At 35.4% G+C, this 12,506-nt stretch overlaps 2 protein-coding genes and 1 long non-coding RNA gene across 4 annotated transcripts; 2 read left to right on the top strand and 1 right to left on the bottom strand.

Moving 5' to 3' along the window:
• Positions 1-2,811: 2,811 nt before the first annotated feature.
• Positions 2,812-8,390, top strand: LOC106349548 (probable LRR receptor-like serine/threonine-protein kinase At1g56140). The gene is made up of 24 exons (XM_048781492.1): positions 2,812-3,067; positions 3,162-3,348; positions 3,420-3,491; positions 3,622-3,693; positions 3,791-3,862; positions 3,969-4,040; positions 4,195-4,266; positions 4,400-4,471; positions 4,613-4,684; positions 4,769-4,840; positions 4,928-4,999; positions 5,080-5,151; positions 5,242-5,307; positions 5,439-5,504; positions 5,581-5,625; positions 5,706-5,767; positions 5,866-6,218; positions 6,293-6,491; positions 6,578-6,736; positions 6,827-6,945; positions 7,021-7,231; positions 7,314-7,548; positions 7,656-7,806; positions 7,887-8,390. Exons 1-24 carry the CDS (start codon positions 2,956-2,958, stop codon positions 8,247-8,249), a joined length of 3,048 nt encoding a protein of 1,015 aa, XP_048637449.1. The 5' UTR covers positions 2,812-2,955; the 3' UTR covers positions 8,250-8,390.
• A 391-nt stretch (positions 8,391-8,781) lies between these two features.
• LOC106349550 (squamosa promoter-binding-like protein 2) lies at positions 8,782-12,377 on the bottom strand. 2 transcript variants are annotated; one of them, XM_013789544.3, is made up of 5 exons: positions 12,015-12,377; positions 9,893-10,594; positions 9,711-9,814; positions 9,379-9,600; positions 8,782-9,301 (listed from the first exon to the last, which is right to left on the bottom strand). In XM_013789544.3, exons 1-5 carry the CDS (start codon positions 12,239-12,241, stop codon positions 8,997-8,999), a joined length of 1,560 nt encoding a protein of 519 aa, XP_013644998.1. In that variant the 5' UTR covers positions 12,242-12,377; the 3' UTR covers positions 8,782-8,996. The 2 variants fall into 2 exon arrangements, with proteins under 2 accessions (XP_013644998.1, XP_013644999.1); XM_013789545.3 differs by lacking the exon at positions 12,015-12,377 and adding an exon at positions 11,207-11,357.
• LOC125609894 lies at positions 11,358-12,336 on the top strand. The gene is made up of 2 exons (XR_007339964.1): positions 11,358-11,901; positions 12,091-12,336. It is a non-coding gene; the product is annotated as an uncharacterized LOC125609894 (long non-coding RNA).
• Positions 12,378-12,506: the final 129 nt, after the last annotated feature.

Below are 12,506 nucleotides of genomic sequence, written 5' to 3'. Positions count from 1 at the left end.
GATATGTTGCCTAAAAAATGGCAAAACCTACAAATATTAGATAAAGCCGGCCAAGGCCATTTTAGTAATATGTGGAACTTCTGAGATTGAGTTGGTATTGAATCAAGTCGGGTCCGTCTACTCGTGTGGGTGTCGGACGACAATAAGGAAGGGGTGTCGATAGACGCTTCTTCTAAATTTCGACTCTGACATCTGACTTTTGATTTCTTAAACTGCTACGATTTTCTTCCTCCATAAGTTTTTAAATACTATATAATCTTCACCTTGCTTTAAAACATATCTAGACCTAAAAATAATCTTAGATAAACTTCAAACACAGAAAATAGACTCTAAAAAGAACGTATATTAGAATGATCTCGATCGATTACAAGGGGGAAAAATTGATATTGGCAAAAAGCAATGAAATCGCTTAAAGGAAAATTTAAAGTTATGAAATAAAAACCCTAGTTGCTATGCTGTTTTCTTGTTGAATGTGAAATATATTTATAATATATTGTAATATCTACAATATTAATATTAAAAACCTTTATGTTATTCATGTGTTTGATCGGATTAAAAGTCATGTGTGAACCTGGTTTATTTTGTTTTGGGAATTTTTTCGTAGTCGTTTTACTCGAACCTGAAAACCAAACATGAACAAACCTATAAAGACCAATTTTGATTTTTTTTTCTTGAAATTTATTATTAAAAAGCTACAAGCTATGACTAAAGTCATACAGTTTTGAACAAGTAATTACAAAAGAAAAGGGTGCATATAATAAAACCAGAAAAATTGAATCAGAAATCTGATACATATTATTAATTAGGAAACAAATGCATCTAGCCGTGTCCACCACGGTTCCCATATCTGCGGTGAGAAGACTTCAGGAAATTTTTCAATTGCAAAAGTAATTCACGCAGACTTCTTGCGACAGTGAAAAGACTTCGAGAAATTTTCTGACAAACTTCGGTCAATTGAAAAACTAACTTATTTATCCGAGAAGACTTCTCCGGATTTTTCGTTTTTTTTCTTAACAAAGGAAATTTAGAAGATTTCTAAGGAAGTTTTCTTGATGGAGAACACATCTAGAGAAGTCTTCTGAAAGTTTTCTTGAAGTCTTCTGAAAGTCTTCGCGAACATATCTGAAAATAAAAAACGATTTCATACCTAGAACCTGTGAGATGACTTGCTTAGCTTCTCCAAGCACCCATAACTTCATTACAAAAGCTACAACATCGGTTAATGACCAAGGATCAAGAGCTTCAATGTCTCTATGAATCTTACAAAGTTTAGAATTAAAATCTTGGTTTTTTGGATGAATTTAAAAAGAAAGAGAACGAGATGTGATTTGTGTTCATAGGTAATGAGATATGAAAAGTAAAAATCAAAACTTTGGTGCATTAAGAGCTTGAAATGGTGGTTGGTGTATTGATGGCAATAACAATATTGTAAATTTTGGGTGAAGATGAGGATTATAAGGTAATATATTCATTTTCAGAAAAAGAAAGAAAAAAAATGTAATGGCATTTTCGTGAATAACTCAAACTTCTAAGGTGAATATGGTAAAAAAAAAGAGACAATGTGTAGAATATCCCTAATGAAGGTCCAAATTAGCTGAATACCCATAATTATGGATAACCCAAAAAGGAGTAATATTTTGACACTGTGCGGACGAAAATATCCTTATGCTTTGTCGAAAACAAGTAACTCTAGATCTATCAGCTAAATATTTACATAGCAGGTAACAATCTACATACCAACTAACATATCCGCTAATAATTTCCGTATCATCTAACAATCTATGTATCAAACAAATGTATCGACTAACAAATCATATATCAGTTAATGAAACTATTAACACTTAATTAGTTATCTATTAAATAGCTCCAAATCTATTTGTAACAGCTAACACTTCATGTATCGATTAAGAATCCATTAAAATCTAAATAATATCAGGTAAGTAATAAAATACCTGCTAACGTATATATTATCTAAAAGTTGATTGTGATTCGAAATTAGAAACATTGGAATTGTGGTGAGATAATAAGATTAGCATTATGGGTGTCAAAAGAATCAGAATAAAAAAATAAAGATTTGTGTTGAATTAGAAGATGATTTGAAGAATTTGTACGAGAGATAAAGAGATTAGAACACATAAAAGGGAGAAGAGAGAGAGAGATAGGAATAAGGGTATTATAGTCATTAAAAATATTAAAAAGAAACAAGGTTATATGGCAAATTACATGGGTTTCTGGGTGTATCTACGCCAATTACTCAAAAAAAAATTCAAAAAACATGGGTCATATTTGTATTTGACTTAAAATTTTGAGTTATATTTGAAAAAGTCCAACAAACTAATGATATTACTATTAAAAAATTATAATTTTTTAAAAAATAATTCTAGAAAATTCTGAAAATTTTATTAAAAAATGGTATAATTATAAAAATAAAATTAAATAATATCTCAAAATTTATAATGTCATATCTGAATATATTTATTTTGTGATGTTTATGAGTTATTACAATATTATAAAAAGTTTACCAAAAATATAAATCAACATTAAATGTAATGTATGAATTATTAAAATATTTTATAAAGTTTACCAAAAATATATATTAACATTAAATGTAAATGTTCATGTCATATTTAACAGTTAGTCATGTCATCAATTTTACTAGACATGTCATATTTTGTTTTGCAAAAATAGTGATAAAGATAGTATGTGGCAAATCACTTCGCAAATAATGTATAGGAAATTTCGGTGGCGTCCGTCTATCGGTATAATTATCCATTTATTGGTTGATATATATATATGTCAAGTCAATGAATATAAATAACTTTTTAAAGAAAACAAATTTAACACAACATTTAAGGAGACTTGCACACGCAAAACTTAAGCTTTCAGTGTACTAAGATAGACAGAAAACCATTATTGTGAACCCAAGAAGAAGAGATATCAAAACTTCCTTCGACGATGATGCCCACGTGTCTGCTCCTCATCGTCTGGTTCCTCTTGTGTATCCCCGGTTCGCTTCACCTTGTTCGAGCTCAAAACCTTACCCGAGCCATAACTGATCCCGACGAAGGTCTCTACTCTGCCGTTTAACACTTTAAAATAATTAATTTGAAGTTGTTTGGTTTAAGAACAACTGACGTTTGTTGTGGGATAATAAACAACAGCTGAAGCTTTGAACTCCATCTTCGCGGCTTGGAAGATCCTGAGGCTGAGGGAATGGAACACGAGCAGCGAACTTTGCTCGGGCCCCGCCATCGACGATAACATCAAGATCGACGACCCAGCCTACAACCCTTTTATCAAATGCGACTGCACATTCAACAGCTCCACAATCTGCCGCATCACGGCCCTGTACAGTACAGTCTCTCTTTTTTTGTTTGTCTTCGTGCATTCACCCACTTAATATTGCCATGCTGTTACAGAAAGGTTTTTGGGAAAGATGCAGTAGGACCTATACCTCCACAGCTCTGGACTTTGATATACCTCGAAAATTTGTATACACTTTACCTTTAACTTTTTTCATTTTCTTTTTTTTGAACTTACTTTTTTCATTTTCTTATCACCATAAAAAAAGAGCGTGCAAAAGCATTCCGTATACGTTAAAATCACATGCCTCTTTTTCAGGAATCTGGCTCAAAATTATCTTACAGGCTCCATTTCTCCTGCAATTGGAAACTTGACTCGAATGGAATGGCTGTAAGGCTGTTGATTGAATGAAACCTTCTTCTTCCTTCTTTTTTTTTTTTCTTAACATAACTCTTTATTGCCTTCAACTGTTTTTCGACTACCGTAGGACTTTTGGTATCAATGCCTTGTCTGGCCCTTTTCCCAAAGAAATTGGTTTGCTTACAAACTTGAAATCTCTGTAAGCTTCTTCTTAACAATTAGGAACTATTAACAATATCATAAATGTCAGAGTTTGATGCCTCCTTAATATTAAACCTATTTTGTATATTTTTTTCTGCATGCAGTGGTTTTGGTGTAAATAAGTTTTCCGGTTCAATACCACCTGAGATTGGGAATTGTACAAAACTAATGAAAATGTGAGAATGTACAAAGTACTTTTGATGTATTCATTTCTGCCGTGGTTTTAGTTCAGATATGAAAATTTAATTAGTAACCTTACAAAATCATATTATGTGAAAAAAAATCAATAATTCTATAGTGTTGTATAAACCTTTATATATTTTATTTCAGATACCTGGGAAATTTTGAACTTAAAGGGGGATTACCTTCATCTTTTGCTAATCTTGTAGAACTTGAAGACCTGTAAGATTTTATTTTCATTAAATTCGCATATAATTAAGATTTATTATTTTATTTCTACATTTATATATATATATATATATTACATTAATTTTGGTTTTGGCGTGGGGTGTTTTTTCCTTAATGTTCGTACCAGTTGGATTGTCGATCTGGACGTTACTGGTCGGATACCGGACTTTATAGGATCATGGACCAAACTTCTCACCATGTAAGAAGATTTCATTTTCATTGAATTATGTAACGGACTTGTTCCACTGCTCTTGTTTGCTATACTTACTTCTACTCTTATTAGAAAAGGCCTCATTAATTTTGAGTTTTGAGATTCAAACTGGTACATGTTTTACCTCAGGAGAATTCACGGAACAGGCTGGAGTGGTCCAATACCGTCTTCATTTTCCAACTTAACTTCTTTGAATGAACTGTATGTGTTGCCTAGGTTTCAGAAATCATTATTGTTCATATCTTTTTCTTTGTTTCTCTCCACATAATCCGTTTCTAAATGTAGGAGGCTTGGTGATATATCCAATGGTAGCTCTTCTCTTGACTTCATCAAAGACATGAAATCTCTAAGAATATTGTAAGGCAAAGTCTACTCTAAGTCATGAACTGTTTCCCTCTCATTCTCTTGCGTGTATATCATAATATGTGATGCTATGTGTCGCAGAGTATTGAGGAACAACAACCTCACTGGGACCATACCCTCTAATATCGGGGAATTCTCAAATCTTGAACAAGTGTAAGTATAACATTGCTGAATTCCCATTTTTCCCATCATTGAACTTAATGTGTTACCGCGTAATTCATGGCTGTTTACAGTGATTTGAGTTTCAACCAACTGCATGGACCAATTCCTGCTTCGCTTTTCAATTTAAATCAACTTACTTACTTGTAAGTTTTCTACTTTTTTGGGTCTTTGACTCTTTTGCACTCGTATCTACCAGTGATAACTGTTGAAAAAATTTGTTGTCTTCTTATTAGGTTTCTGGGAAACAACACGTTGAATGGTTCTTTGCCGACTCAAAAGAGCCAGGGTTTGAGCGATATGTGGGTTTTGTCTTTTATAATTAATTAATCATCTTTGAAAGCCAGACTCAAGATATATATATTCAGACATCTTTTGTGGAGTATTTAACATATTCTGTAGATTCTAAATCTTTTTTCTTTTATTATCTCAGAGATGTTTCATACAATGATTTGTCTGGTAGTCTCCCTCCATGGGTCAGCTTACCAAACTTGAAACTGTAAGTAAACAAAACACAAGGTTCATAAAGTAAATATCTATTAGAATCATAACAAAGGTGTATTTTATTTGTGCAGCAACCTTGTTGCTAACAACTTCACCTTGAAAGGTCATGACAAGAGGTGATTTTATTATATAAGTTCTTGTTGATGCCTGAAATTCCAGTTTCATCTTTTTAAATCTGATTTCATTTTGTTAAAAGGATTTTACAAGGACTGAAGTGCCTGCAGAAGAACTTCCCCTGCAACCGAGGCAAAGGAATCTGTAAGTGTGACAAAGAGATATCATCATAACCGTTGTTCTCAACTGTGCTTGTATTTTCTGTTCGAAAAAAAATATTTACTCTATTGACTGGTGTTCAGATTCTGAGTTTTCCATCAACAGCGGAGGCCCAGAAATGCGGTCAAACGGAGAAGTATTTGAGAAGGAGGACGAGGATCTAGGAACAGCTTCATTTTTCGTGAGTGATGTTCAGAGATGGGCAGTCAGCAGTGTAGGATATTATTCCGCGCGTAGAAACAATGTATGGATTATCAACACTTTGAACGCGGAGCTTTACAAGTCAGCAAGACATTCTTCATCTTCCCTACGGTATTATGGGTTGGGGCTAGAAAATGGAGGCTATACCGTAACACTTCAGTTTGCTGAAATAATTATTACTGATTCTTACTCTTGGAAAGGTCTAGGAACACGACGTTTTGACATTTATATCCAGGTTTGCCCTACTGCTTTATTGTCTAATAATATAATATTCTTGCTGAGTTCTGAGACCTAGCTCCACTTTTTCAGGGACGACTTGTTGAAAAGGATTTTGATATACGCAGAACAGCTGGTGGAAATACTATCCAAGCAGTTCAGAGAAAATATAAAACAAACGTATCAGAAAATTACCTTGAAATTCATCTTTTCTGGGCTGGCAAAGGAACAGCCGGTGTTCCTATTATGGGTACGTATGGGCCACTAATAACGTCCGTCAGTGCAAAACCAGGTATCACAACAACCTTCAAACTCTTATGTTTTTTTCCTCTATGCCCTCCCTGATGCAGAGTGTTACATATTGTTGTTGTTGTTAAGACTTTAGACCAACTGTGGGAAACATGCCACCATCAAAGGAAAAATATAGCACCGGTACTATCGTGGGTGTTATTGTTGGCCTTGGACTTGTAAGTATCATTGCAGGTGTGGCCATCTTCATGATCCGAAAAAGAAATAAGCGTTACACAGATGATGCAGGTGATCATAACAAACACAAACAAACCTTCGAGCTTAATTAAATATCATCTTTCCTATTGATTTTTGTTGTTGTTGTTGTTGTTGTTACAGAGCTGCTTAGTATGGACATAAAGCCTTACACTTTTTCTTACTCTGAACTTAAAAATGCCACCCAAGATTTCAATCCCTCAAGCAAGCTTGGAGAGGGAGGATTTGGGTCTGTTTATAAGGTAAGCCCCATGCCCAAAACCAACAATATAACTAATGCCCATGTGTGTTTTGTTATGATATAACACATCCAACAGGGAAAGCTAAATGATGGGAGAGAGATCGCGGTGAAAGTGCTGTCGGTTGGATCCCAACACGGGAAGGGACAATTTGTTGCAGAAATTGTAGCAATTTCTGCAGTTATGCATCGCAACCTAGTACAACTTTACGGGTGTTGCTACGAAGGAGATCATCGTTTGCTCGTATATGAGTATTTGCCCAATGGAAGTCTCGATCAGGCACTATTTGGTAATGAACATAAACATGACTTGTTTTAATCTTTGCTTCTCTGTCTGTCAAGCTGAATCACTAAGTTCTTTGGATGTTGCAGGAGGTGGGAAGACTTTATATCTTGATTGGTCAACACGTTTTGAGATATGCATGGGAGTAGCTAGAGGTCTAGCCTACCTCCACGAGGAGGCGAGCGTTCGCATAGTACACAGGGATGTGAAGGCTGGTAACATTTTGCTTGACTTTAGTCTGGTCCCAAAAGTTTCTGATTTTGGGCTTGCAAAGCTATACGATGACAAGAAAACCCACATAAGTACCCGAGTGGCAGGGACCATGTATGCATTCTCAAACATTATCTTTTTCTTCTTAATTTGCAACATAAATATGTATATATATAAATGTAATTATTTATAACACACAATGTTGTTTGTACAAATGCAAGTGGATATCTTGCGCCAGAATATGCCATGCGTGGACACCTAACAGAGAAAGCAGATGTGTATGCCTTTGGTATTGTGGCTCTTGAGCTGGTGAGTGGAAGAAAAAACACTAATGTGAACCTGGATAATGAGAAAAAATATCTTCTTCAATGGGTAAGTCTTTGCTTGTTAGTCAAAATTTTGATTGGAAAAATGGAGCCGATTTTTAATATATCAATTTATGGTGTACACAGGCATGGAATCTACACCAAGATGGCCGAGAAGCTGAACTAATTGATCAGGAGCTGGCTGAATTCAACATGGAAGAAGTGAAACGCGTGATAGGAATTGCTCTGCTATGCACATATTCATCTCATTCCTTGAGACCACCAATGTCAAGAGTGGTGGCTATGCTTTCAGGAGACGTTGAGGTCAGTAAGATAACCTCTCAGCTAGGCTACCTAACCGACTGGAGATTTGATGAAAGCTCAAGCTCCTCTTTCAGTGCCTTTCAAACTAAAGACACAGGCGCTTCTGGATCTTTCTCGACGGGCTTTGTGACACCCAAAGACGGAAACTTTAAGCAACTTGGAGTTAAGATCAAGGAGGGAAGGTGATAATGTCACATCTATCTATGATGTCTATACATATATAGACCTTTGTGTACGGGAGATGACAATGTCTCCTCTATTTATGATGTTTGTGGTTGGAGAAACATATTTCACTTTGATTTCAGTAATGTGCTCAGCACTTCATAATGAGTTTGTCCGCCGATGAAATCGAATAGAATATGCTAAATCAACTTCTACACCGTTGAAAATAACATGTAATATATGTTAGTCATGGCATAAATTGTGACAGGATGGAAACAACGACGGATTAGGATTTCAAACAACCAAAGATTTTAACATGGTTTTGCTCAGAAAACGACTGTGGCGGTTAATGGAATTACCAAATTATTTGTTTGCAAAAAAAAAAAAAATCAATGGATGGTAATATCAAATAAAACCTGTTGCAACGCACGGATCCAAATCTAGTATAACACAAAATGCTGACTAATGCGAATATAAAAAAAGTTCAGATGCAAATAACCTTATCATACGTATATTATGATGCGTTTGATCAATTTTTCAGTTGCTACACCATCAATATCTGAAAATTCTAATGTATAAATAATTTGACAAGATGATTTATAATACTTAACTGTCACAACTCTCCCTAACCCAAGAAAATCAATGGACAAAAGAAAGACGAGAGGAGTTGATGTCTTTAGCAAGTTTCACAGCTCCTATTTAAACGTTACCACTAGGCTCACCTGATCCTTACACAAAATATCTTATTATGATTTTAAAAGCAACACACTTTCAGTTATAAAACTGATTCAAGTTGTAGTTCTCATTAAACTGGCCTACCCCATTCCTAGTCAAAGCGGTTGAGCCCTCAGCTGCTGGTGGGTCCGGCTGCCAGTAGCTGGACACTGAACTGAGTTGAGTCACAGACCCGTGAACCACGGGTTGGAGGTTGCTTGTGGAATGGTGGTTAAGGGAAAACCGTGTTGGCTGGTTCGAGGAAACCCATGGTGTTGAATTTGACAGAAGAGAGAGAGCACCATCAAGATCTTGAGAAGCACCCATGTGTGAAGAAGAGATTGTGACCTTTTCTAACAAATCTGCATAAAACAAGCAATCATCAAGATCATGAATACAACAAGAGAAAATATATTAAACAGCAAAGAAAAACACAAACCTTTACTGAATAACTCAGCTCTGGTGGTTTTCGTTTTGGGGTCCAACAATCCAAATCCACAATGCTCGGTGAAAAGCTTATTGGGCATCTCGGTCTTTGCAGGTTCCTGCAATAACCCTCTTGATGATACAGGCTTCGGATTTGGCCACAGAAAATTTTCTTCACTTCTTGGATGGATAAGTGCAAATCTGTTCCATACAAAATCCATCTGTTGCTTCCCATCTGCACATACAGAATGATATTTATCTTAGAAAAGGGAAACCTACTAATTATATAACTAAAAATTTAGATTTAATATATAGGATTAGAGAGAAGTGAATCTAGTATATTACCATATGTCCTCCCGGGATTTGGCTTGCGACGTCTTGCATTGTGATCTGAGAGACGCCGGCGACAGCTACGTTTCTTCTCATCAAACTCAGAGAGACAGTGAAACCTTTGAAGACCAAAAACAATTAAAAAAAGTCATTAAGGCTTTTGTATAAACCAATATCTCTAAGACTAGCTTTTCTACCTGCTACATTGTTGGCAGAACCGGCGCTCTACGCCACTGACAACGACTTTAGGGAACTTTGAATGGTTTTCACAAATCCTGTGTTTCCTATGATAGTCCTTAGCTGAGGAGAGATCGAGGTTACAGCCTTCAACTTGGCAGTGAGGAGTTTGTAATTTCTGAGAGAGTGTTTTGGATTTCTTCACCGGAGAAGCAGAAGATGACGCCAGGCTCACCGGAAGTGCTGAACCTTTAGCATTCTCCACTTCCCAAAAGTCTTCAAAGTATGTCCTCTTACCAAGCTTCAAACCAAGAACCGGATCACCAGAGCCGAAGGAGAGTTCAAGACTTGGAGAAGCATCAATTCCCATTGCAAACTCTTCACTGCTCCCCAATTCTCCAGGAGGAACACTTTCACCAGCTTCTGATGTGAAATTGTATGTTCTCACTTCAGCTGATGAAGAGCTAATGGAAGTTGACTTTGAGCTTTTAGAGAAAGCATGAGCTAGATCAGAACCTGAACTACCACCACCATAAGCTGCTTCTGTAGCAAAGCTGGACGAGTAAAAAGTGGTGCAATCAAACCCATCATTTTCCCAATCCATTGGTCGTTGCTTTTTAGGAATTTCAGCTGATGAAGTACCAAAAGATATTAGATTATCCCACTCCCACTGCAATGATGGCTTTGCATTACACTCCATACAGACACTAAAACACCAAAATCTGAAAGACCCAAAAGATTTCATAAGAGCCAAATTGTAGAATGGAGATCTACTCCACTCTTGATAAACAAAATGGATTCTTACAAGCAAAATAGTATATATAGATGCTACTGACAATTTGAATATAAACTTGGTTCATACACTCTGTTAGTAACCAGACCATGAGGCCTCACAGTCCAAAGCAAGAAGGTAGAGTGAAGATAAAATAGATCTGCTTAAGCAAAATTGTGATGTCATAAAAAAAATTTGGCAGAGAAGATAAGGGAGGTTAAGAATTGAGAAAGTTTCTATTATAAATTCTAGTTTGTTCGTAGGTTCTATGGTTAGCTCAAAACTCTACAGCCTTCATCCTTATTTTGACAAAATAAAGGAGAAATTTGTTTTCTGATCCAAGTGATCAGAACTAAAAGCAGATCTCAAGAAGCTCTTTCTCTTGCACTATTTATTATAGAATTATAGTTTTCTACAAGCAAAGTCAAGAGAAAATAAAACTCACATAAACTTCAAGTAGCAAAAAGTACACTTAACCTAGGAAAAATGCTTCATTTATCTTCTCTATTATTTGCAGAGATAAAAAGGACAAAATCAATAGATCACACAAACACCAACATACCTAAAAAACTTGTGGATCTCTCTCTAAGGTGAACCCTGAGGAAGAAGAAATTTATTTGACTTTCCAACACAAGTTTCATTCTCATTTATAACAAGAACAATAAAAGACACCCTCATTTTTTTCATCACAAAAAAAAAAACTTTTAGCTCACCAATAATTTACATTCATTGAGTTTGTGGGGGCATAATCCTTCAAGAAGTAGGGACCCTCCTTTACCATTTCATAATCAAAAGCTGTCTACAGATGCGGATTAACTACTCAATAGCTGTCAAAATCATCCCTTTAATATTACATTCCGTAAAATTTGTCTACTGCTCACAAACCCACTAAAGATTTCATGGTTCCTAAACACATACGTAAACCGACACTAGAATCAGTAACTTACAAAACCCATAAGAGATCATGAACTAATAAAGCATCAACAACCCACAAAAGGTTTTCTTTTTCCTTTGGGAATGAGATCTAAGTAAAAGAGTAAAATTTGTTTTAACTTCGTTTGAGAAAGTGGGGGTATTTGAGGGTTTTTAGATTTATCAACTAGATGCAACACAATGGTCATTTTCAACTCACCATCCCTCTCTGATTATGATGTTATTGTGTAGGTAGTAAAAAAGAAAAATAGGAAAATCAAGAAAGAGAGAGAGATAATAAAGTTAGCAAAATCTCAGCCGCAAATGGATGTCTCACCATTTATGGTAAATAAGTTCTTTCTTTTTAGCTAAGTAAATAAAAATCTTTACTCTAAGCTATAAGATTTACAGGAAACCAAGAAGCGTTATGAGGGTTAGTCTAAATAAAAATGGGTTACCTATTGATTAGAGAATTAGGGAAGGATCTCGTCGTTAATGGAGTAAAGCTTCCATTTTTGGCTTGACACAGTACAGAGCATTTAGAGAGAAGAACAAGAGTGGGAGAAGAAAAGAGGAGAGAGAGTGAGAGGAAGCATGTGATGTGTGCAAAGCGAAGTACCAAGTTGGGAGATGGGGAGGGGTCAAACTGCCTTTCACCAGCTTCAACTTTTTTTGGACGATTCATTCGTTATTGAGGAAAAATCATGATTTTATTATTTGTAAAGAAACTTTATGATATTATTAATTAAGAAAAAGCAATTTGATATGTAGTTACACAAACATGTGGATGTTTTGGTAGATCAAAGAGCGTCAAAATCAAGAATAGCCCATGCTTCGTTACTTGATTTTCTTTTTTTGTTTTCTATATTAATATATGCATGATTCAATACACCCCTTTTGAAGGAAAAGTTCTTGGGTTAGTAAATTGATTCCATGATAAGTTCAATTTT

Source organism: Brassica napus, chromosome A6 (assembly GCF_020379485.1).
Source record: "Brassica napus cultivar Da-Ae chromosome A6, Da-Ae, whole genome shotgun sequence".
NCBI lineage: Eukaryota > Viridiplantae > Streptophyta > Magnoliopsida > Brassicales > Brassicaceae > Brassica > Brassica napus.
Note: the sequence above shows the minus strand (reverse complement) of the source record. Positions and strands in the feature narration are given on the sequence as shown.